The sequence below is a fragment of the Poecilia mexicana genome, unplaced genomic scaffold (genome assembly GCF_051168715.1).
Source record: "Poecilia mexicana isolate PSO_F unplaced genomic scaffold, ASM5116871v1 scaffold_11, whole genome shotgun sequence".
Taxonomy (NCBI): domain Eukaryota; kingdom Metazoa; phylum Chordata; class Actinopteri; order Cyprinodontiformes; family Poeciliidae; genus Poecilia; species Poecilia mexicana.
In genome coordinates, this window is record NW_028263380.1 from 23,157,907 (window position 1) to 23,182,800 (window position 24,894).

A 24,894-nucleotide genomic window follows, 5' to 3' on the forward strand; every position below is an offset into this window, starting at 1 on the left:
TCTCACTTCCATGAAGTAAATGGAGAAAATGTGATGCACATTTGGGTAAAGTTCCCCGTGGACATTGCAATACACTGCATCACACAGATTGTTCTTTTTAACTGAAAAGTTTTATGGACTACTTATTTTTGGCTGAGAACACGGAACTTGTCGTTCCCTCAGATGGTTTTGCGGCACAGCGACCTCACTGCAATCCACAGATATGCAGTCGTCTCCCTCTCCCTGTGGAGAACAAGAACACTCACTAAACGCCGCGTTATGGATTCTGTGTTAAATGAATGAACTTCAGCAGCTGTGCTTTCCATGTGACCCTCCTCGGAAATTCTTCACCCTGCATACGGCAGTGGAGAGAGGCACGGTGGAAGCGTCACGTCTGCTCTGCTGTCGTAAGCGCGCATTGTTTCCCAGGAGTTGTAGTTTCCACTGCGGGGTGGGCGGGTATCACTGAGTTTCAGTCAGCTCGTCTCTGTGCGGTCCGTCTTGTTTTGTCCCAGTTTCTGCCTTCTGCCTCCATCCGTGCGACCAGGAGTCTGTGTCCTGAACGTTTTAGCTTTCACATCTCAGGTAATTGTTCATGTGCAAAAGTTTTTAACGCAAAAACACTAAAAACCATGCAATATGGATGTCCAATGACAAAGATCATACAGAAAAAGGTAGAAATCACACAGATTAAAATATAAAAAAACAACTTAATAGTAAATATTCACTTCCAGTCCCTTCACTTCAAAAACACAATATCTCACCAAGTATTTTTGTCTAGTTTCGAGTGCAAATATCTTATGCTTTTGAATTAAGACAAAACTAACTTACAAAGTAACTTTTCAGAGAATTGTAAGAGCTTGTTATAAGTCAATAGTTCCTTAATATTGATTTTAAAAAGTACTAATTCCATTGGCAGATTCTTTCAGTTATAGTAAACTTTTCCCATCATATAAGTCAAATAATATGCCTGTGGAACTCACATTTCCATCAATATTAAGGAGATATTTGCTTAAAACAGGATCTTATAACTATATCTTACTAAAAAGCAACTTGTAAATTAGTACCGTGTTTCCCCGATAGTAAGACACCCCCAATTGTAAGACGTATCGGGGGCTTCAGGGGGGTCGGCTAATATAAGCCGTACCCCGAAAAGTAAGACATATGTCTTACTTTTCGGGGAAACACCTCTCATCTAGCTGCGCGCCGCCTCCTGCCCACGTCCGCGCCGCCCCCCCCTCCATACGTCACCGCGTCTGCCGCCTCCGTCTGATCCAAATGAGCGCCGCCTCCTGCCCACGCCTGGGCCGTCCTCCTCTCCATACGTCACCGCGCCGTCCCCTGCACTTGTCACTGCCGTTAATTTTATGGTTAAAACAAAAAATTCAAAAAAATTTTTCCAATATAAGACATACCCCGAAAGTAAGACATAGTGGGGCTTTTGGGGATAAAAAGAAAGTAAGACACTGTCTTACTTTCGGGGAAACACGGTATCAGATGCTTTGTGAAGGAAACGTCTGAACATATTCTATCATACAGGAAAAGATCACACAAGGATTAGGTTAGAAAACAATATCTCAAGCTTTGGAAATCTTTCATAAGTAAAAAATCATCTGAAAATAGACAATGAAGTAAATGCAAACCAGTGGCAGTCCTAGCCTGTTTGGTGCCCTGGGTGAACTATGGCTGATAGACCGACACACACTAGTACAGAAAAGCCTCAAATTTTGCGGCTGTAACATGACAACATGAGGTCCTTGAAAAATCAACACATCAAGGCAATCCTGAAGGTAACTTATTCATCAATGATGAATCTTTGTATCAACATATTCTGATGCATGGAAAATTATACAATCAGCCTTTTCAGACAGTCACCTGAGTCATGATGCATGTAACTATGGTTGGTAACTGGACAAAACAAACATAGGAGTGTGAGCCTTGACCAGAAAAATAAAGTTTAGATGTCATATTCCAATATTGTACATGGTCCATGCAGACTGTTGCTCCTTCTGTCTTATATTGAAGGTATTCTGCTGAATCCTGAGGTCCTTGAATGAACATGTCTTTGAAAAACAACATGCACTGTTTGTACTTGCTGACAGGTGTGCAACATTACAGCACTGATCTGTAAAACACCTTTACATAGTAGAATGAAGTAGAAACTATTTGGAGAAAGTGCTGACAAGTTTGGATGGAACTAAATCCAGGTTATGTGGGATGTTTTGATAATGGTTCCATGGAAGCTCTGGAGTATTTAAAATATCATAATGAAACCCAATAACTCTTTTTTTTACACAAACTCTCCTTTTTATTCAAATGACTGAAAATACACCTACAATTTCCAGCATCTAAGATAAATGTAATACTTTCAAGATGAAATGCTCTTTCTGGAAACAGCTGGCAGTGGAACTGACTAAACCCTCAGTAATACAGGAGCTACTTTATTTATGGAGAGTTAGTCATAACTGAATGAAACTTGGCTTTCAGAGTCAGAAACAGCTTCTGTTTTTTATAGAGAACAGCTGGAAATGATATGATTCACTACTGGATAAAACCGAAAAGAAGGAAAATCATTTCTGAAAACCTTCTCTTGTCATTGCCAAAACATCTGGCTCATCCAAACCTCAGTGCTTCCTTTTTACATTATGCAATTCACTCTGTCAGCAGTATTTGTCAAATTCAGCACGATAAGATGAGAACATGTAAAACTGTCCTGCAATCACACAGATGTCTTATCTCTGAAAATCTTCAACCTGTGCTCTTTGTGTTGTGAAAACATTGCATTTTTTCTGTAATAGTTGTTAAATCTTTTACATTGTGCTGAAACTGAGAAGTGTTTAAAACTAAACTAACTTCAACCTGTTTCCATTTGTAGACTGAACATGAATTTAACAGCCGTTTGAACTTGACTTTAGAGGAAAGTAAGTGGCTTTGACAAGTCTTTGTTCAATCAATTCTGTAAATGCACTTAGTATGTAATAAATATGTACTCCATTTACTATAATAATAATAATAATTATTATTATAATAATAATAATAATAATAATAATAATAATAATAATAATAATAATAATAATAATAATAATTATTATTATTATTATTATTATTATAATTATTATTATTATTATAATAATAATAATAATAATAATAATAATAATAATAATAATAATAATAATAATTATTATTATTATTATTATTATTATTATAACATTCACTTACAATTGCATACCTTCTATTTACATGAACTAGGAATTTTCCAACTTGCACAAAATGCTGCCAGGTTAAATTAGACACGTTCTTGGAATAATTCAGGCAAGCGTAATAATTAAGCAATGACTCACCAGCATTTCTGTCTAAACATTGAGTTTACCAGGTAAATATCATAGGATTTGCATCTGCCCTCTTTTAGAATCTGCTTCAGAAAGGAAGCACATGCTGTTTGGTCGTCCCCAAATGCTGCAGCCTGACAGCGGTTATTGCGTCCTCCACCAAGAAGGATTCATCAGCGGCTACAGTCATGAAGTCCTCATGCCTCTCTGGAGCTCATTCACCATCGACAAACCTGTGAGTGTTTTGGTGAGCATGGCAAGTGGCAGAAAAGACACGATTTAATAAATGCTGCAGTTTTAAAGGTTCAAACCCAGTGCATGATTAATTGAAACTAAATCTCATCTGGATGCCTAACCTGCTTAAAAAAATCTTATTTATTGAGCAGCTTTTATCAGGACACTGTTTCAGGACATTTCTGCTGACTTGACACAGACGTGATCACTTCAGTCTTATGTGGTTAATTTAAAGGAGTAAAACACACAAGAAGAGTAATTGACTTTTGAAATACCAGACATTTGTGGTATAAAACAAGTTTATTTTGCAAAAAATAATATATTGCTGAGCTGATTAAATTACTGAAGAAAAAGCTGTACAACTACCACCCTCCTTCAAACTGACCATGGAGAGGAGAGGACATTCTTTCAGTCTCAAGGCTTTGAAGCCTCACATGTTTAAAGAGTTATTGAGTTCAAACCACTTGAGCCCAGACTTCAGACCACCTAGGAGCAAGAAATTTTACTCACTGTAAGCATACCTATACAGTCTCCCGTTTTGGCTGGAAAACTACCATATTTTACCCCTCTGTCTCAGTGTGTGTCCATCTCCCATATCAGCATTTTCCTGGAAATCATCCATCCCCATACCCCTTCCCTTGCTAGCAGATGGAGAAATATTTCCCATAGTCTCAAGTCCAGAATTTGACTATTATTAAAAAGCAATAATCCAAGGTCAAAGTATTGGTTTGAACTTGCGTTCGGGTTTGATTTGTTTAAATAATGAATAAACCATATATTTTCCTTTTCTTTAGGCCAACTTGGACCCATTACCAGCAGTAATACCCAACTGTTTGAGGGCTGATGTGAGATTGCCAGAACACCAGAGTCCCAGATGTGATCAGTTTGAAACTGCTGGCAATTTGACTCATGTTTTTCTGTACCCACCAAGTATGTATTCTACAACTATCAAAATAAAAGCTCACTGTACTTCATTACACAAAAGGCACACTATGAAAACTACTGTTAAAAACCATTATATATTTTACTTCCACGACTTTCGCAGGGCCAAATACTTAGTAGTCATTAGTGCCTGCTTAGAATACCCAAAGGATGAAATAACTTAACTAGTGGTTTTTGAGCATTTTCAGCCCAGTAGGAGTTAACGTCTTAAACCTGCAGCCCTCAATTAGCTGTAGTGGTCTGGCACACAATCTGGAAAATTTTAAATTCCCATTGTGGTGAATGAATGATTATAGAAAATTAACTAATTAAGATAAAGAGCTGTTGTGAGGATTTAGGTTTCTGTTTTTGTGTTAATTTAGTCCCCCTGTCTGTGTGTCTTTCCCTTAATTGTCTCCAGCTGTCTGTTGTTACTCTGATTACTTCTCTGTGTATTTTCACTCTCCTGTGTCTGTTTCCCTGTCGATCCCAGTTGTTATTGTGTCCTTTAGTCATGTGCCTTCCCAGTGCTACCATTGTGTTTGAGTTCCTAGCCTCATCATTCACCTGTGCTGCCAGGATGTTCTGTTCTCCTTCATGTTTATCATTAAAATTGTCATTTCTCACAACAACCTGGGACCACCGCCATCAGTCCTCACCTCAAAGCCACCATTTCATGACAGCTGTAATGTTTAACATTATATATGAAACATTAGAAGCAAAGAATTGATTGCTTATTTTTATGCTTTTACAGATCTAAATATAACAGAGGAACAGCAATACGATGCCTTAACAATGAGCAATGTTGCCCCGATGTACCCTGCATTTAAGAGTAAGTTTGAGTTTGTTTCTTCTAAGCCAGAAACAACAGATTTTCTTCTAAAAGCATTATTTTAGGTTAGTTTTTACTCTAGATGTCAAAGTCTACAAATCCTTGTTACATTGCCAGGGTTTGGTGATTATAAGAAATAAAGTATTTCCCCACTTTTTCTGCCTTTAATGTGACACATTATAATGAAAGCTGTAATGCTCCACTTGTGAAAATAAGTCTATTGGGCTTCTCCTTGGCACTCAAACAGTAATTTTGATTCTACAGTGGTGGACAGGATATGATGAAAAAGAAGAAAAGCTGAACTTTATTTTGTGATTGAGGGCAGGTATGAACTAAAGAACAATGACCACTAGAATTAAACTAACAGGTTATCATGATCAACATTAGATTATTGGAACTTTTTTCTTTACTTGTCACATTAAAGTTGGAAAAAGTTTAATCTTCTTTAAACACAGCGCAGTGTGAAAATGAACCACAGTAGCTGAAAATGCTATTGCCATTTTAGTCTCCAATCAAACCGAGTCTACCAAACTATCATGTGTGGAAACACCCTAATTAATCTCGGCTCATTTTTTACCTCACAAAACCCAGGCAATTGACAAAAGACGTTATATCCACTTTACTTGTGTTTATTTGAACATGTTTTTTGTTTTGTTGTTTTCTCAGGGATTTGGGATTACCTCCACAACACTTTGCTAAAGAAATATGCTTCCATATACAATGGCATTAATGTGGTGACTGGACCAGTCTTTGATTACAATTATGATGGCCGATATGACGCGATAGAGCAGATGCAGCAGTAAGTGTCATTTCTCTAATGGGATGTATCATCTAACATGTCTCATTTACTTGAAAATGATTAAATAAAGTAAACTGATTTGGGGAACAGAATGTTGTAAATGCAGACAAAAATGCACGTTTATATTAGACTGTGTGTCATAAAACCATCCAGCTGTGAAGTCATGGGTTTGATCAGGTGAAATGTGGTATGCATTCACACGAATGAGAAATAAGCTGGCCTTGCACAACATGAGAGTCCTTTTGTAGTGATTCTGGTGTTTTCTTTAATGTTTACAGCTAAATATCACCAAAGTGTCTGTAGTATGTCTTATGTAGATATAATCACATTCTAATTTTTCATTTCCATCAGTACTTAGGTAACTGTTTAAGTAAGTCTTAATCTTGTTTGTGCTGGACTTGGAATCTAATTACATGCTCATCAAGTTTCTCTAAATCTGTGGTAAGTATCATGTAACCCCTGTGAGGCTGGAAAAGGAGGCTCTGATTAACTGGAATTTGATCAGTAGTATGATTCAAGATGAACTGGAAGAACTTTTCTGGCCGTTAAACTCTGTGAAACCAAGGAAGTGGTTGGTGTAATAGCTGAATATTTTTTCTGTGCAACTCTAGGTTTGTACCTGGAACCAACATAACAATCCCCACTCATTACTTTGTGGTGTTAACAAGCTGCAAGAACGCAGGACAGCCAGTGAGCGCTTGTGGTGGTGAACTGCAGACTGTGTCTTTCCTCCTTCCCCACAGAGCTGACAACACGGAAAGATGCAAAGTAAGACTGAATCCACAGTGATCCCTTTATTTCAGTGGTCCAAAACTGCATACAGTGGCCTGAAACTTTTATCTTCTTTTGTCCAAAAGCACCCACTGGGCCAGACAAGGAAACCAGAACTTTATTGATATCCGTTATCATGTTTGACTAAACCGTGGAAGCAAAAGTCAACAAAAAAAAAAAAAAAAAAAAAAAAAAATGTGCACAAGCTGTTACTTGGTAAAATACCTTAGGTGAAACTGCTTCCCATTGGTCCTAAACGAAGAGTTGTCTTACCTCGTTGTGTAATGTTGTTTTTACTGAATGCTGAAACTGTGGAGGAGTAAACCTGACAAAGAAAAAAACAGCAATGTCACATGCTGACTTACAGGGAGTTCATTGTTTTCAAAGACATAACTTTTAACTCCGGCTTTCCACGTTTTGAATAAGCAAAAATCAAAGTGAGCTTTTTGTAGAATTCTCATCCTGGCTTCCTTGTCTAGATGTTGCCATCATTTCTGCTATTTGTTTCAATTCGCACCTGAATACCAACTTTTTTTTTTGTAAAAAACAGAATGAGATTTTTTCTTTTTTCTTTTAAATGGAAAAATAGAGAGTGGGACAACGACACAACACATTAGCATGCAGCCTCCTCCGAATTTCCACTGACAATTGTATTTAACCAGGGTGCACCTCAATCATAAGTTATCGAGGTGCAATAAGCATCTGGCATAGATTTAGGTCAATATTTGACCATCCTTCTCAGCAGAATTGTAAAATTCATTTGAATTAATTGGTTGCCTGGGTTGAGGTTGGAATCTTGGTAATCCCATTCCAAAAGCTTGATATTTTTTGTGTTTGGGATTACTACCCTATTGACAGTAATGCCAATTTTCATTTGTGTTGCAACCCAATTAGGAAGCCTAGTTTGAGGATGATCTAATATCACTGTCAGTGAAATTAACAAAGTAGTGTTCTGAAGTTTGAAAACTTCACATTGACTTCATTCATGTAAATCAGTCTTTATCTTATCAAACCAGTCTCTGCAAACAGATACAGGTGTATCTAGATATTTGAGCCTGTATGTACATTTTTTATGTCTTTTTTCTTTACCAGGTAAAAAATGGATCCAATTAATCATTAAAAGTCAATAACTAATATGACACATTTTTCCATAATGAGTTAATGTACATCTGCGTAATCAGCCTGTTTGATTTTATCCTGAGAAAAATATATTTTCATCCCTTTTTTCCTTGTATTAACAGAGCACAGAAGATGAATCCTTGTGGGTGGAAGATCACATCTGGTTTCACCAGTCAAGGGTCAGAGATGTCGAGTGGATCACAGGACTGGACTTTTATTCAGCCAGTAGTCGACCAGTTCCAGAACTGCTGATGATGAAGACCCGCCCCACAGCTGCAATTCAAAGAAAACAGTGACCACTTAAATCAGAAACACACAAAAACATGTAGACTCAGGTTTCAGTGCCAGCTGTTAACTAAAAGCACTTGTCCAAGCAACTTTATTTATTTAACTTTCAGTTTTTTAATTTATTTAATCTTACGTCAGTATCACTGCTTTGTTTCAAGAATCTGTTTTTGAGTTCAATACAGCCTGCATTAAGCCCAGTAACAAGGGCCAGCAAGCTCCACAGAGACATTGGAACGTACCGCTCCTGTAAAACCAGCCACTGCCAAGATCTATAACTTTGTAAACATAGTTTTACATGTAAAGTAAGACTTTTTCTTAATCCAGACTTGAAATTAAAATCAGGTTTACATGGTTCTCAAATACGTTTATATTTATTTATATAGGATCCTCCTGAAACATGTTTGTTCACATGTATTTAGTTATTTGAGGCACCACAAAATTTGGGAAGTGTGTAGTTTCTGAACCAAGCCCCCAAATTTTCTCTTTAACCCTCTGATGCGTGAGTGACTGACTATACAGTCTTCTGTGACTGGGTCCTTTTTGACCCGGGTTACAGTCAGTGTGTTTTTATGCTACTTTTGTCATTTTGATTCAAAATAATGTTTTGTATAATACTTTCTAGTGTGTTTTATTTCACACAAGAGCACGGGCTCTACTCTGAGTCCCTCCTGGATATCTGACCTTCTCACCCTATCTCTAAGGGAGTACCCAAACACCCTACAGGGAAAACTAATTTTGGCTGCTTGTATCCGTGACCTCGTTCTTTCGGACATGACCCAACACATGACCATAGACGAGGGTAGGAACTTAGATCAACCGGTAAATCAAGAGCTTCGCTTTTTGGCTCAGCTCTCTCTTCACCACGACAGACCGGTACGGCACCGCTTCACTGCCGACGCTGCACCAATCCGCCTGTCGATCCCTTCTCCATTTTTCCCTCATTGGTGAACAAGATCCTGAGATACTTGAACTCCTCCACTTGGGGCAGGACATCCGCCCCCACCCAGAGAAGGCACTCTATCTGGCTCATTTATTTATGCATTTATTTATATAGCTATGAATTTTTATTTTATTTATTGAGATGATAAAAGAAAGAACCTTGAACACACTGATCAACAGGTTTTGTATGTCATTCAACACTCTCTCTCTCTTGGTTTTCTTATCTTGGGTGTCAGACACACACACACACACACAAATAATACACATGCACAATAAAGTATAGGTGGTAATGTTAGCTAGTTGGTTAGATAACTAGTGTTAGCTAACTTTGAAGAAGGCTAATATGTTGATTCATGACAATATCGCTGTCACAGTACTCATTATTGACACACACAAACACATTTGTGAGATAAAAAATAAAGATAATATTTATATGCAAGAGTTCTTGCTGTGTAAAATAATATTATTCAGGGTTGACACTTAGGTCTTAGTGTGTTTGGTTAATAAAAAAATGTTTTCCTGACAGTCACAGTTGGTAAGAAACAGATTCCCTTTAAATTCCATAGGAAATGAATGTGGGTCATTTTGGACCCACTCATGGAAGAAAGGGGTAGTAACATAAAACATGTTATTTCTTAAAATGTATTAAAGGTAAATTAAAAAAAAATTAATTGCATGATATCAGTATCATCTTTCTTGAGGAATACCTGGAATATGAAGTGATGAAAACTTTTCATTACAAAGATATTGCAAAAAGATGACTTCACCTGGTCAAAAAGGACCCACTTACGCATCAGAGGGTTAAGATAAGATACCACACTTATATTTATTGTGTAATTTTTAATCTGATTTTAAGTAAACGATCATTTTTAAGATACTCTTAAGATCAACCATTGTGTATCACATAATATGCATCTTTCACTTTTAATTTAACAATTAAAACATTGTAAAGATGACATTTTAACATACTTTTTTGAAAGGCATTTGTAACTAGTTCAGTGACATCATAACTCATGTTCATAAACCTGTCAACAGAGCAGACATAGACAAAACCTGTTTCAAATGCTGCCAAATTCACTGGATGCCAGAAGTTAAGGAAATAAATTTGGTTTCCCTTGTTTCTAGCTCGGCAATTGAAAGTGAGAATTGTTTTTGCCATTAAGAAAATTAAAGCTCTTTCAATAGATTTAGGCTTTGCTTAAATATTATTTCTGTTGGGGATTTTCTGTGTTATTTTTTCTTCAGCATTGATGTGATTTTCTTGTCTGTGCTAAAAGTCACCAAGTACCTGTGTTCCTGAGAACTGATCGTTCCCTCCACCCTTGGGAGAAATCGCTCTCAAGGGAAAGGGCTTGATGACCTGTGTGTGTAGATAGAGCTTGGCATCTGTCTTTGCTCTTTATCTTTTCTCACTTTTGTTTTCACAAATAAAAGGCCTGCAGAATGCTCTGTGAACGGCTTGAAGGAGCAGTTTGCTGAGTCTTCTCCTTTTGCAAAAGTGTCGGCCAAAAAAAATCATATACGTTGTCTATGGTTCTTTTATGTAGGTTTGGAAAGTATTTATCAATTTCTATTTGATTTCGTTTCTTTTCCCTAGTTCAAAGCTAGAAGTTGTTTTGTTTTGTTGTTTTTAATGATCGGAATTGCTCCTTACCAATGAGCTGTACAACTTGCCAGAATTTAGATTTTATTTAGCCTGTGATTCTAAACATTAACTGAGCCATCATATAAAAATCAAGACAATGAATCAGCTGTTAAATGACAGAGTGAAGCTCAAGGTTTAAAGCTGAATAGTCAAATATGCTCATCACATAGAGCCTGAAGCCTCTTTGTGGATGAAAACATGGCAGATAAGTAAAGACTGAAAGATGCCTGAGGCAGACTGAGAGCATTTTATTAGGTTGTAACAAATTGAAACTTTGCCTAGTTTTGACAACTCTGTAACTACGGCATAACATCAGAGTGACTCTGGAAAAGTGGGGGGTGAGACAGACTGGAAAGGGAACTGCTTTGAAAGTCTAGAGATGAATCAAAGGGGAGTGAGGTCATCTGTCAAAGCATTCATCCCAGACCTGGAAACACACACACAAACGCACCGGAAGCAACGAGTGATGACAGAAACCAAAGAACAGAGGGACGATACTATGTCTCATTATAGTGTCCTCTCTACCATATGATACCATAGTGACTTCTCTGTGTTATTATAACTAATGGTAACTTGAGTTATTGTGACTGCTGAAAAAAGAACCCTTTATATCCTGAGGCTGACACTTTTTTTTGCCACTGATGACATTTTATATGTTGACTAGAAAGTTTGGTCTGTTTTCATAAGTGGAACTTGTTCCTTACGATTGCTGTCTCAATTTGATGGCTTGAGAAACATTTTAATTGGTGTCTTTATGGGTGCACTTCAAGAACAATTATCTTTCTGCCTATTTTTATTAAGGTTAAATGTGTGGAATACAATAGCCCCTCATGAGCTGTGGATCTCTGCAGTTTCTCCAGAGTTACCTTGGGGCTCTTGAATGCGTCTCTGAATAAGGCTCACTACCTTTCCATGTGAATTTGAGTGGACTGCCATGTCTCGGTAAATTTCCACTCTTTCCATTTTTACATGATGAAAATTAACTGTGCTTGTTACGACCCGGCTCGTGAGCCGTAACAAAAGCCAGGGAGACATGGCCTTCAATAAAAGAATACGCTCTTTATTGAACAACCCAAACAAATAAACAGAGCCAAACAGCGACAAGCGGGTGGCCCCCCTGTGGTCGATGGCATCTCTGAAGCCAGTGATGAACGGAAAAGTCCTGCAAAAGAAAAGAAAGGTCAAACAAACAAAACCTAACAAGGACGGGGTGGCCAGACAGGTAAGGGAAGAGCCACCTCTGCAGAGCAGACCTGGGTGAAGAAGCCGACTCCGCTCCAACCAGCTTCAACTCCTCTCTCCTCACGCGCTGAAGCAGGCTGCTTCTATAGCAATGACGCGCTGGCCCTGGTGAATCCTGGTCCCGCCCACTCTGCTTCGCCTCAGGACAAAACACAATAACTGACGAATCCCTCCACGTAAAGTGGAGGGGGACGTCACAGTGCTCTTTGACACGTTCAGAACCAGTTATAAGAATTTTACAACCTTTTTTTTCCACTACTACTCATTCAACAAACCTCTCCAGCTTTAAAAAAAAGCAGTTTATTTATACTCAAATTCAACAACTTACTCGAGAGGTAAATTATTGAATGCCACCCCCACAAATACTGCCACTGAATATATCAATTTTTTCTGGGTTTTGTGAAACAATTTTCATATCCTTTGCAGTCATACACTACTTTTGCGCTAATCAGGTAAAAAAAAAATCAATTTCAATTTGAAATTTGGGACTGTCATGTGATAAAATGGAAAAGTTAAGCAGGTATTAATGCTCGTGCTTAGTGCCCAGGGGGGTTTATATTTGCAAAACTGGCTGCCTTCCAGTCCTTGATGTTGCTTTTAAATAGTTTTTGCAATAAATTATTAAATGTTAAGGTCTTCCTCTGCCAACCATTATTCACAGTGGTCCTTTTTCTTTGACCCCCAACTGACTAACAGTTGGAGGCTATATCCAACTTATTTGTTCATTTAATCTTTTTCAGTTGTGTTTGTTGTGCTCTGAAAGAGTTTAATACCCATGAAAGGAGTGAGTTCTGAATATTTCTCAGATGTTTTACTACTTTGCATCATGCAAATGCAAACAATTTCTGTAAAACGCACAAAGTAATTTCAGTTGCAAATAATAAGTGACTACACATAAATTCTAAAAGCGTACACAGGATGAACGTGAAAGTGAATTGGTTTTGTGGAAGAGAGCTGGGCCGCAGGTGACTGGGATGTTGATTCAATCAAAACTGTGGAGCAGATGATCATTAACAGTCAATAATTACTGAAATATAACGTAGTAATGCAACTAAAAAAATGACAAAGCATAACCAGAGGTAGTGAGAGGAATGAATCCACGTACAATCTGCCTGGATGACAGTTTTTTTCCTCCACAGATTTACTTTTAGAGCATTTTTGCTCACTGAAACCTCAGTTTATGTTGTGTTTTGATGGTTTTTTTCATCTCACGTGCAACACGTGAAATTGTCTTTGTGTGTTGCGTGGTGAGATTCTGGAAGAAGAGCACATTTTAACCTGGAGGCTAGTTACATAAATTAAGATTATTTATTTATTTATTTTTTGAGTTCCTGAAGGCAAACGTCTCTGCCTGTCATGATCTGCTCATGTTGCAACATGAAAATATTTTTGTGGATTCTACTTTTGGCATTTAGCATTTAGTCAGTAATAGCATCAGCACATCAATATAATACAATTATTTCCTGCCCAGTGCATATGCACATTGAAAAAAATCCCAGAAAAGTCATTGATGCATAATGGTTCCATTAGCTCATTGTGAAGATGTGGAGTTTTGGGTGTGTTTCCAGTTTAGTTGTTTCCTGTGTGTCTTGTCGACACCCTGCTGTCTCCTGTTTTCCCTGATTACTCTCTTGTTTATTTAGCCCCACCTGTGTCAGCTGCTCCTGGTTGGATCCTTGTCATTAGTCTTGTGAAGTCCCTGTGCCTATCTGTGTTCTGTTCCTTGCTCACTTGTGCTTTCAGGATTTGTGAACTTTATGACGATTAAAACTTTCATTTTGCACGTCATTCTGGGTCTGACCACATCCGTCCTCACCACAAACACCACAACTCATGGTACTCATAGCCTTGGTTTTCCATAAAGGAAATAAAATAATTCAGAGAAAATGCACTATTCCAGTAAAACCCATTTTACAAAGACTGAGCAAAGACGGCATCAATGAGAGAGTTCCAAGATGAAAACTGTTGTTAACCAAAGAGAACACAAGGACTCACAATTTGACAAAAATATCTTGATGGTCCCCAGAACGTTTGGCAAAATATTCAGTCCATTAATCAGACAAAAGCAGAACTTCTCAGAAGTTGTACACTCCATTACAACAGGAAAAATAATGAACAGCCTTTAAGAAAGACAACTTCAAACTGATGGGGTGGTAATTAACAGAATCTTGAATTATGCTCACTAGCATTAAAAGATGAAGAAATTGCCCCAGCTTTCCCTGTTTTTGACCAAAAGCTCATTTGGGTCTTACACATGAAAATCCATCTCTGAATGGCTCAATAAAATGCTATGAAAGTTTTGTAATGGCCAAGTCAAAGTTTGGACTCTAATTAAATATCTGGCCATTTCTTTTTCATAGAGTCTATTTGGGTTGGGCTTTTTTTTTCCTTTATTCACATGCGTAAAACTCAAGGTTCCCTTTAGAGCAGGGGTGCCCAAAGTCGGTCCTTGGGGGCCGGCATCCTGCATGTTTTAGTTCTCTCCCTGGTTTAACTCACCTGGATGAAATGATGGCTCTTAGAAGGCCTAAGAGGCACATTGACATGCTGAAAAGATTGTTACTACCACCAGGGAGAGAACTAAAACATGCAGGATGCCGGGCCTCCAGGACCCACTTTGGGCACCCCTGCTCTAGAGGGTGACAGAACAAAAACTCCAAGGTAATAGCTGTGTGCTTAACCCTCCTGTTATGTTGTGAGTCAAATTGACCCGTTTTATTTTATTTTTTTAATAGTTAGAAGTATTTTTTCTGCATGAAACTTTTTCTATTTGTCTTAATAAATACACTGTACATATAAATTGAAAATGATTCATTTTACAGATTTGCACAGGACTTTACAGTTCAACTGTGATGACAGGCAGACAAACAACATTCGACGTATGACATACGACAAGGATCCGACAAGAGACAAAGACAACAGGTGGGACTAAATACACAGGGAAGGTAATCTAGGAATGAAACACACCTGGGAAGCAATCAACGGGGAAGACGCAGAAACAACAGAGACTCAGGACAGAAACTGAACAGAAAAAATGGATCATGACATTGACAATAAGTCAAAATTCTTATAAGAAATTTATCACAGTATATAATAAATTATATGATAAATGCCGACCCCTAGATTAGCAACGTATGATAAATTCAACTTAAACCAACATCTAAATCCTGGTTACTTTTAAATACTAAATATTGCTTCTTTTTGCTGTGGCCTCCCTTACAACTGTTCATGCTGTAGTATAAAATGAATAAGCTGTTAGAAAGTATTTGACTCTGACTGATCCAGCTTTAAAAAATCAATTCAAAAGTTAATGAACTCACACATGAAACAATATGACAATATATATTTTTATGCAACGTGATAGATAACGCTTGAAGTTACCATGAACTTTTAAAAGGAAAAATTAAAACCTTTTTACTATTACAAAATACATCTAAACTTATGAAGCATTTTGAAAGAAGAAAAAAAAAACACATGTTCCAGGAATAGTTTGATAAACTCTAAAGTCCTGAAAGCATCTCGCTGCTGACTTTTCCCTGAAGAGGATGAAAGCAGATACTCATAGGGAAAAAAAGATTCAGACAAACAAAATCCAAGTAATTGATTGCTACAAATTCACTTTAAGTGTCGACGTGAATAACCTTGTGATGGCTTCAGGATATTAGGAGATGCTGTGAGTCACGTCGTTGGGGAGATAAATAGGAGACCCAGGATGGGCATCCCCAGCAACCATCTTCATTATGGTAGGTGGAGACTGAAACAGAGAGGCTTGTTTCGCATGCTTTCTGTGAGCGATTGTTGAAAACAGGCGCGCATGGAGAATTTACTACTTGATTATTATCATTCGAATATCAGCTGAAATGTGTTTTGATCGTATCCGTTTTGCTTAATTTTACTTTTGATGTTTTGTTTCTTTCTTCCAGAAGTTTTTAACCATCTCAACCGAGCTGATCATCCTCGTCTCCTCCTGGTTGGCGAACGGCGTCGCCTCCCAGCTGACCTACGAAGTCACCGACCCGATCACCGGCAAGCCGCTGCAGTGTGACCGCTGCCCGCCGGGAACCTTCCTGCGCGCCAGCTGCTCCTCCACCAAAGAGAGGGAGTGCGCTCCGTGTCCACAGGGCTCCTTCACGGAGCTCTGGAACTACATCGGGAAATGTTTGCGCTGCGGAGTCTGCGGGCGGAACCAGGTGGTGAAGAAGGAATGCACCGCAAACAGCGACTGTCAGTGCGAGTGCAAACCGGGTTACTTCTACAGTCAGGACTACGACATGTGCGTCCGACACAGCGAGTGTCCCTCTGGGCAGGAAGTGCTCTCCAAAGGTACGGTCACCTCTGAGAATGTCCGAGTTCTGCAAAATGTATGCAAATACAGGGGGACTAGGTGGTCCAGTGATAATTTGGGGGAACAAAATACACTGACATCACTTTGTGGAGTTGCAAAGCAAACATCTAAACCAAAACAAGCACAATATGTGTGAAAGAAATATGTTGAAGGCTGTTAATTTAACGGTGATATTCTTAAATTCTTATTTTGTTCATTTGAACAAGTGATCAATCTCTATGTTTTCAACTCTCAGCTGCTGTTTCAAAGTGCAGCTAAGCAGAGGAATATTTTTATTGATAGGGGGCTGGATTGCAGAATCATGACGAACATAAAACATGTCAAATTATTATTCAGGATTCCCACAACGGTGAAGTTTTTACCACTGTTACCTTTGGCTGTTTATGGAAGGGGATTCCATTCTTCCTCCAATATACAAATTAACTGAACTTAATTGTAAAATGAAGAATGAAAGATTTCTTGTTCACATTGTGCGATGCTGCCTCACTGAGGCAAATTATTGCAACTGCACTTCCAGTCTGCTTCTCTTGTTCACAAGCAAAGCAATGTGTGATCATTTTTCTGAATTCTGTCTGTTTGATATTTATGTCCTCCTTAAATATTCATTTAAAAACATTTCCATTTCAAACATATAAAGTTTGATTAATGGAAATGCAAATGACAAATAAATATTAATATTATAACGTAATAAGCATTAATATGTTTTGATACTGCTTAAACTACATATTTGTGATAAATCGGGAAAAAATGACTCACTTGCAGGAACAGCCGAGACAGACACGGTGTGCAGCGTCTGCTCTGAAGGCTCCTTCTCTGACATTTCCTCCACTCATCAAAACTGCACTCAGCACAAGAACTGCAGCGATGCAGGACTGCAGTTAGTGCTGAGAGGATCCTCCTGGCATGACAGTGTGTGTGCAAACTGTCAACAGCTCAAAGGTAAAAAAAAAAAAAGTTTAAGCAGCAGGTGTTTTAATAACTGTATCAAGGAAAATAAAATCTGATAGATCATTCACATGAAATTGTCATTGATGTTTTATTAATATTGGAATTTCTAACTTGACTGTTTATACATCAGTTTTTAAGAAAGTTCTCAGTGGAGCTAATTTCTTGTTTGACTAAAAGTAGTTCTAACAACATGTTTCCTTTCAGATGGAGCCGAATACCTCAAAGAAATCATCCCATCTTTTTTCATTCACCACAAAATGAACATCAAACGGCTGCGACGAATTGTACACAGGCTCCCATCTGAGGACGGCAGAAAAGCAAGAGAGAAACGGGAGCTCAACTTCTCCGAACTCCATTCACACATTTGCAGTTGGGTGTCATCGGCCACAGCGGCACAAATTCAGCAGCTTCCAGACATAGTGAATAAAGTGGGAGCAACTGCTGCTAGCGAGAAGCTGCAGAGCAAGCTCAACAGCATTCAAACACATCTGACAGAGCACTGTCAGTCCGAGATCTTGAGTAATGATATCTTAAGTTAATCCATAGTAATTTGACCCAGAAATATGAACTGTACCACATGCAGGACGTAAAGATGCTAGGGGGCATGAAATCCTGTGTTTAAAGCAACAACTATCTCAATAGTTTGTGTTTAAAATTATTGGGAAAAAACCAAGGAAACACCTAAAAAGTAGAAAACTGAGAAGTTTAAATATTTTAAAACAAACTGACACTCATTAACACTTCCCTGATATACCTCATATGGAGGTTTAAAATTATGAAAAAAGCGTTTAAGTAAATTAAGTACTTATAAATGTTCAAGGGTAATTTTGGTCTTCATTTTGCTAATTTTGCTTCATTTTCTGATTAGTTTTGGATAATTGGTAAATTGCCTGACAGCTCACAAACATAACCATTGAGATTAAACTGTTCTTCTGAAGTGTGACAGAACAGTATCCCTTTAATGCCTTAGTCTGTAGAGGAAGTAGCAGCATAAATAAGATGGAAATTCAAAAATACTTACAGTCTGATAACACTACTGAAAGTTCCTCCATGCCATTCAGATATTACTGCTGTCATTGAGGATTTTTAAAAACAAGCAAGTAAAAAAATATTGTTGCGTTTATTAGACACGACAAAGGAGAAATTGTTTGCAAATTGCTGCACTAGACACAAGTCTTTCTTAGTTAACTTGCTGCTCCAAATTGTTTAGGATATCAGTTTTGAATTGGATCTGTGGATGATGGTGCCACATGGCATTAGAAGATGTTTCCTTCTGATCAATGGACAGGTAGATTTTCATTTCGCTCAGCATTTTGCAGCTTGGCCACCTCTGTCAGGGTAGTAGCACTGACAACAGAAAGTTTGAGATTCATAGACTGTTGTTCCTTTTTATTTGATTGTTCCTTTTTTTCTCTTAACCAATCAGACCTTTCTTGCCTCTGATTCTTCCTTATTGGGAAGATTTGCTCTAACAGTGGTAGTACACTCCTGAAACTGTCAGTAAAAGTAGGTAGGTAAATCTATTTTTTTTTTATCCATTGCTGTACCGACGTTCTTGTAAGTCAGAGATGTTTTACAGTTTCTTTTTATACATTTCCAACATTTCTGCTTTTGGGGTGCACGGTTGATATTTATATTTTATTAGTTGTACAAAATTGACACAGCCATTTACTTTACCTACCTGTTCATGTTCTGGGTTATGGACTAGGAATGCTTGTGTGGTGTATGTTCCCCCACCTGCTTTGTTTCTCATCTTGACTACTCCAAAGCGCTGGGATGCGACCAAGAGTCAATTTTTTTTGTCATTTTTTTACTGAGGTACTTGTAAGCCAGAGGGGGCAGATGTTTTCGTTTATTTTTGTGTATTTCCAACTTTTCTGCTTTTTGAGTGCATTGCCTGTACAAGCTTGAGCTCTTTTGTGAGGATGATGTGGAATAGTTAAGTCATAGAAATACTTGTCTTACTTTGCTCTACTTTTCACTGTTTCTTTAGAATATTGGTCTTTAACTTTTATAATAAAACATAAGGAAAAGAGGTTGTTTTTTTTCTATGACTTTCTTTTTATGTGTATGCAAAAACCTGCACTAACACTTGGGCAGCATGAAGTATCAGCTTGTTGTATATATTCTTTTTAAAATGTGTGGTAAGGAGTGAAGCACCATCTGTGCTCCTTTTTCTATTGTATGTAAAAAATGATCCTAATTTATGTTTTCTATTTATATGAAGGAGATAAAATATGAAGTCAGTAGAACTTTTTGTTTTTACTTTTGCTTTGTATATTCAATAAATATAATTTTACACTTCTGATTGCTGGAAATTGCTGCTTTCAGTGGTATTTAATTTACTATAAACAAGTATTGCTATTGACATATTTTATACTTTTAATTTGTTTAATCTAACCATATTTTCCCCAAAACAAGATGCTATCTTGTATGTTCTGCTGATTGTAATGTTAGTCAAAAATCCACAGCAATAATTTGAGTTATTTAGCCTGTCATGAGATAAAAAAGGGTGTTCATTTTTCAAAGTCATATTTTCAATGTGATATTCATACATTGATAAATAGAATTTCTAATAAAGTATGTAAGTTACCATCTAAGTATTTAGTTAGCAAGCTAAATATCTAACTCCAAACTATATAATCAGGTTACAACTGAAATGGTTATGAAAAAGTACGTTTCCCAACAGCATTTTTCATATAATAATAATAATAATAATAATAATAATAATAATAATAATAATAATTACATAAACAATAATGTACATATACAACTTACTATTTAAAACTATAAATTAACTACAGAACTATAATAAACTATGGGACCATAGTTTATTTATAAGAATATAGATAAACTATAGTTTCAGATAGATTAGTATGTAAAAATTATATTTATATGGATGAGGTAAAATGTAAAATAAGTAAGACTTTTTTTATCAGGGGCAGGGGGTCATAATTTTGTTTTTATATTAATTACTTTTCTGATGGAAGATCAACCTCCCAGTCTCAAGTCTTTTACATCCTTAAACAGTTTTTGAAAGGATTATTTATTGTTTCTTGAATGGATAATTTTGAACCAATAACATAATAATCTGATCTTTCAATATATTCAAAAGCTTTTGTTGAACTGCAGTCATCTAAGTCAGGTGTGTTAAGGCGGGGTAACATCTAAAACATGCAGAGCAGTATGCCTCGAGAACCAAGAAGACAATATACTTTTTTCTGTGTCCCTGCAAAAACACATTTGACCTCAAGAGGGCGTAATCCACCTCTGTAATTTATCAGTGATTACGGCAGAGGGAGTTCAGAATTTGGCTTGGATGACACTGGAAAACAGAAACTATGGTTCCCTCTGCTGAACAGCTTTATGAAGATACTAATCTCATATTCTAGAGCTTAAAAAGCTATACATCCACGTGCTGAGGACATATGGACATTTCATTAGGGATGTTTTTCAAATCCTGTTATTGCTCTAATGGTATAGTATTTTAATTTTAAATTCACAGCTATCTAAGAGCCAGCTTCCTTAGCAATGACCTTTTATGGCTTCCTCTCCTTGTGCAGGGAGTCAGCCTTCAAGTCAGCAGTTTTCCTCATGATAGTGTTGAAGACATCACATTGTCATGCATTTTGTTGGTCTTTTGTAATTTTCTAATAAACATAATTTTGCCATTGGTTAACATTAAAGTAGAATAATCCAATTTAAAAGAAGTAATTAAATAATTGATATTAACAAATTCTCCCATTATATTACCTTCTGATTGAAAGATGTGAGGTCTAGACAAAAATTTCCATCTGATCACACGGCATAAAAGCCTGAATTAAAATATATATATGTAGCATTACCTGTGAACTATGGACAAAATAAATAAATAATCTACTCAGAATACACGTGAAATTTAGGCTGATGCAAATGTGTAAAGAGGAATTTCCCTGCTTCTATAAAAAGGTCATCTCACCAAATAAATAGAGCTGGGAAGCAGAGAGAACTTCATCTTCCTGACTGGTCCAGATCACCCTCATCATAATGGTATGTGGAGGCAGTGCTGCAGAAATGGGCTGCGTTCTCTTACGACAAGCGCGTTTTATGCAGGCAGCATCTGGCAGAAACAGTTTTATACGATTTATTCTAAAAGTGCCCATATTTAGCTGTAATCATGTTGCTTCGGGTAAATTGTTTCTATCTCAAATTAAGATTTGTTAAATTTTACTTACTGACGTTTCTTCTTTTCTTTCCAGAAGGTTTTAATCCTCTCAACCGAGCTGATCATCCTCCTCTCTGTGCGCTCCTGGTTGGCGAACGGCGTCGCCTCCCCGCTGACCTACGAAGTCACCGACCGGATCACCGGCAACCCTCTGCTCTGTGACCGCTGCCCGCCGGGAACCTTCCTGCGCGCCAGATGCTCCTCCACCAAAAAGAGCGACTGCGCTCCGTGTCCACAGGGCTCCTTCACGGAGCTCTGGAACTACATCGGGAGATGTTTGCGCTGCGGAGTCTGCGGGCGGAACCAGGTGGTGAAGAAGGAATGCACCCCAATCAGCGACTGTCAGTGCGAGTGCAAACCGGGTTACTTCTACAGTCAGGACTACGACATGTGCGTCCGACACAGCGAGTGTCCCTCTGGGCAGGGAGTGCTCACCAAAGGTACAGCCACTCTACACTCTACGCTTCGTTTTCATTAAAAGTGCAGTTTTATTGATAGTTTTTATGTTTCACCTGCAGGTACACCAGAGAGAGACACAGTGTGCGGTATGTGCTCTGTTGGGACCTTCTCTGATATTTCCTCCACGGATCAGATCTGCACACAGCACAAGAGCTGCAGCGCCGCAGGGCTGCAGTTGGTGCTGAAAGGCGCCATCTGGCATGACAACCTGTGTGCAAACTGCACAGACCTCAAAGGTAAAATGTTTCCCTTCAAGCCAGAAATTGGCTGGTTAATATCTGTAGCCTGTTATAAAGGGGTTCTTTAGTTGTGTGTTGGAGCACATAAACAACAGTTATTTTGTCTGTCAGTCCCATCTATAAAGGTCAAGGTTCAGGACTAATGCTGCTCCCGTCAAGTACACTGACGGTGCATTTTAGCCAGTCAGATGTTTAAGTCATTTCATAAGTGCACTGCAGCATAGGGAATATAAATAAATACCCAGATATTTAATATTCTTTAACAAACGGTCTGTTTGAATATTTGATCATATAACTAGCTATTAAAACTAATTATAACAAAAATTAATTAGGAAGATAATCATTGTCTTTTTCGTTCATTTGTTTTCATTAAATAAAGTGTTGCCTTGTTGCTGAAATGTGCTACAGATATAACCTCACTTTCATTTATTTTAAAACAAATGTCTTTTTTTTGCATAAATTATTATGTATATATGTTTAGATTTTTTAATGGTCTGGGCTTCTATTAGCCCTCTATATTTAAACACTAAGTCACCAATATATCTTAAATACTTCCACTTCTCAGTAACTGAAAGTTATTTAAATCATTACTAATCACTGATTTATGACTCCTAAATGTTTTGTTTTACTTTCTACTTCCTGAAAGTAGAAAGTAAAACAGTCCTGTTGTGTCTCTGTTGCTGGAGTGTGTCATAACGTCCCGACTGCCTGTCTCCTCTCTCTAGACGGAGCTGAATATCTCAAAGAAATCGTCCCCGCCTTCTTCATTCATCACAAAATAAAAATGAAACGGCTGCGTCGAGTGGTGAACAAGCTTCCATCTGACAACGTCAGAAAGCAGGAAGGAACTTCGGAGCTCAGCTTCTCAGAGCTTCACTCACGCATCAGCAGCTGGGTTTCCTCTGCCACTCCCATGCAGATCCGGCAGCTTCCAGCCATTCTGATTAAACTGAGAGCGTCTCACGCAGGAGAAAAACTTCAAAAGAAGCTGAATGGAATTGACAAAAATCTATTAAGGCTCTGCCAGGAAATGATAGGGAGGTAGATTTAAATTAAACTTTGCTTAATTTAAATCTGTTTTATTTTTCTTGCACGTGGCATTCCAAAGATTTCACAGGCTGCTTTGTTATTATGGGACTTGATTTTTTTGTGTCATATCAACATGCTGTCTTACTTCTGTTTTTGTATGCTTTGACACTTTATGCCAAGTTAAAGAAAAACTGGAGCTTTTAATTTAGTTTTTGGAGGTAAAATTTGCACTGAGGGGATCTAAAAGATGTTAAAGTGGCAGTATTATGTAAAGTCAACATTTTTGAGATTTACATCATGTTGTAATGTTCTTTCCTCATCAAAAATCATATCTGGAATGTTGCCTTGATTCTTTCATGCATGTTTGAGAAATCCTTTAATCTCCATACCAGTTGGGGCAAAACGTCTGGGTGGACCTAGCACCACCTTTGATACGCAGCTCCAAGGTGGAGCAGCAGTTTCCAAGCTTTTGCTTCACAGAGCAGCCCTCCCCCACTGAGCTCCTTCAGACTAGCCAGAAGCAATTAGCAAACACCTGGTGGAATTGCGCATCAGCTGAGGTCTTTATAGGAGCTCACCTGGTTGTAGAATGTTGGTAAAAACGTTGTTAAAGGGTTAATAGAGGAGCGCTGTTGTGATGACTTTCTGAAGGTAGATTTTCAGAAGGAAAATTAGTTTTTAAAGAGACAGAGGCCTCATTTCAAGCCATTAAATTATGATGTCAACTTTCTTTCAAGTCATATTTCATCTACGCATCATTTTTATAACAACACAGTTACTTGATTGTGCTATAAAATGGCACTGTGCCTGGGAAATACATAATGCTGCCCCTTTAAATTCATTAAGTGTAAATGTTGAAAAGCTTCAGTCTACATTTATCTACCTCCCCTATTTATTTCTCCTAAAGAGAGGTTGAGCGCTTTTCACTTTTACTTACTGTATTTCAAAAGTATTACTTTGGTACGTCTTGTGTTGAAATTGTCAAAAGAGAGATATTAATTTATTTGAAGAAATATGCAAAAGAGTTTTATTCTATAGAATTACTGTTGTTTTTTAATATGGAATACTGCTGCATACATTGCTCAAATAAAAGCAAAACACATATTCAGTGCTAATTCATCTTTTGTAACAATGACGGCTCCACCAACATCTTCAATCAACACTCACATATCCAGACAGTTTGAATTTTAGAAATTTCATGTGCAGCCATCCACAGGCCAAGAACTATATAAAACCTTCAATACAGTGTTTATTTAGTGTAGTTCCATGGTAAAATAAGATCATGACAGTAGAATGTATAAAACTCCAGTTACCGGCGCCACATATACATTTTCCCTATCCATTCATCTAATGAAGCAACAGAAACATTGACCTAACCCATATAGCAATGTGTGGTGTTTAAGATAAATCTTACTACATTCACTGTATATCATTAAAAATATTCATACCCTGTGAACATTTTCACAAAATGCATAATTACAAACCCGGATTTAAATGTAATTTATCAAGATTTTATCTCACCATCCAGCATAAAGCATTTCATAGCTGTTAAGTGAATCGACAATACATGAC

At 37.6% G+C, this 24,894-nt stretch overlaps 3 protein-coding genes and 1 long non-coding RNA gene across 6 annotated transcripts in view; 3 read left to right on the forward strand and 1 right to left on the reverse strand.

Annotated features, from left to right (window-relative positions):
- LOC106919939 (venom phosphodiesterase 2) overlaps positions 1-10,681 on the forward strand; it is a 32,243-nt gene extending 21,562 nt beyond the window's left edge. The window contains exons 18-24 of the mRNA XM_088010431.1: positions 2,855-2,900; positions 3,389-3,543; positions 4,337-4,472; positions 5,218-5,295; positions 5,962-6,094; positions 6,706-6,862; positions 8,107-10,681. Of these exons, the coding sequence (XP_087866557.1) occupies positions 2,855-2,900; positions 3,389-3,543; positions 4,337-4,472; positions 5,218-5,295; positions 5,962-6,094; positions 6,706-6,862; positions 8,107-8,280 (879 nt within the window). The 3' untranslated portion in view covers positions 8,281-10,681. The remainder of the gene's footprint in view (positions 1-2,854; positions 2,901-3,388; positions 3,544-4,336; positions 4,473-5,217; positions 5,296-5,961; positions 6,095-6,705; positions 6,863-8,106) is intronic.
- A 1,214-nt stretch (positions 10,682-11,895) lies between these two features.
- Positions 11,896-21,722, reverse strand: LOC148156548 (uncharacterized). Its single transcript, XR_015764672.1, has 3 exons — positions 21,606-21,722; positions 12,110-12,237; positions 11,896-12,018 (listed from the first exon to the last, which is right to left on the reverse strand). It is a non-coding gene; the product is annotated as an uncharacterized LOC148156548 (long non-coding RNA).
- LOC148156549 (tumor necrosis factor receptor superfamily member 6B-like) lies at positions 16,007-19,699 on the forward strand (the record flags this gene model as incomplete). The annotated part of the gene is made up of 3 exons (XM_088009925.1): positions 16,007-16,421; positions 17,206-17,382; positions 17,596-19,699. Coding segments are annotated over 3 exons (927 nt in total), but the record flags the coding sequence as incomplete, so codon positions are not given.
- On the forward strand, positions 21,365-24,426 carry LOC106919937 (tumor necrosis factor receptor superfamily member 6B-like). 3 transcript variants are annotated; one of them, XM_088010430.1, is made up of 4 exons: positions 21,365-21,420; positions 21,630-22,035; positions 22,114-22,290; positions 23,019-24,426. In XM_088010430.1, exons 1-4 carry the CDS (start codon positions 21,418-21,420, stop codon positions 23,336-23,338), a joined length of 906 nt encoding a protein of 301 aa, XP_087866556.1. In that variant the 5' UTR covers positions 21,365-21,417; the 3' UTR covers positions 23,339-24,426. The 3 variants fall into 3 exon arrangements, with proteins under 3 accessions (XP_087866556.1, XP_014846087.2, XP_014846086.2); XM_014990601.2 differs by having other exon boundaries at positions 21,380-21,420; positions 21,633-22,035; XM_014990600.2 differs by lacking the exon at positions 21,365-21,420 and adding an exon at positions 21,441-21,559.
- Positions 24,427-24,894: the final 468 nt, after the last annotated feature.

Excerpts from the sequence above, each read along its gene's own strand:
- LOC106919937 (XM_014990600.2), top strand. Across the intron at positions 22,036-22,113 it reads GCAGGGAGTGCTCACCAAAG|GTACACCAGAGAGAGACACA; the intron begins GTACAGCCACTC and ends TTTCACCTGCAG. Across the intron at positions 22,291-23,018 it reads AAACTGCACAGACCTCAAAG|ACGGAGCTGAATATCTCAAA; the intron begins GTAAAATGTTTC and ends TCCTCTCTCTAG.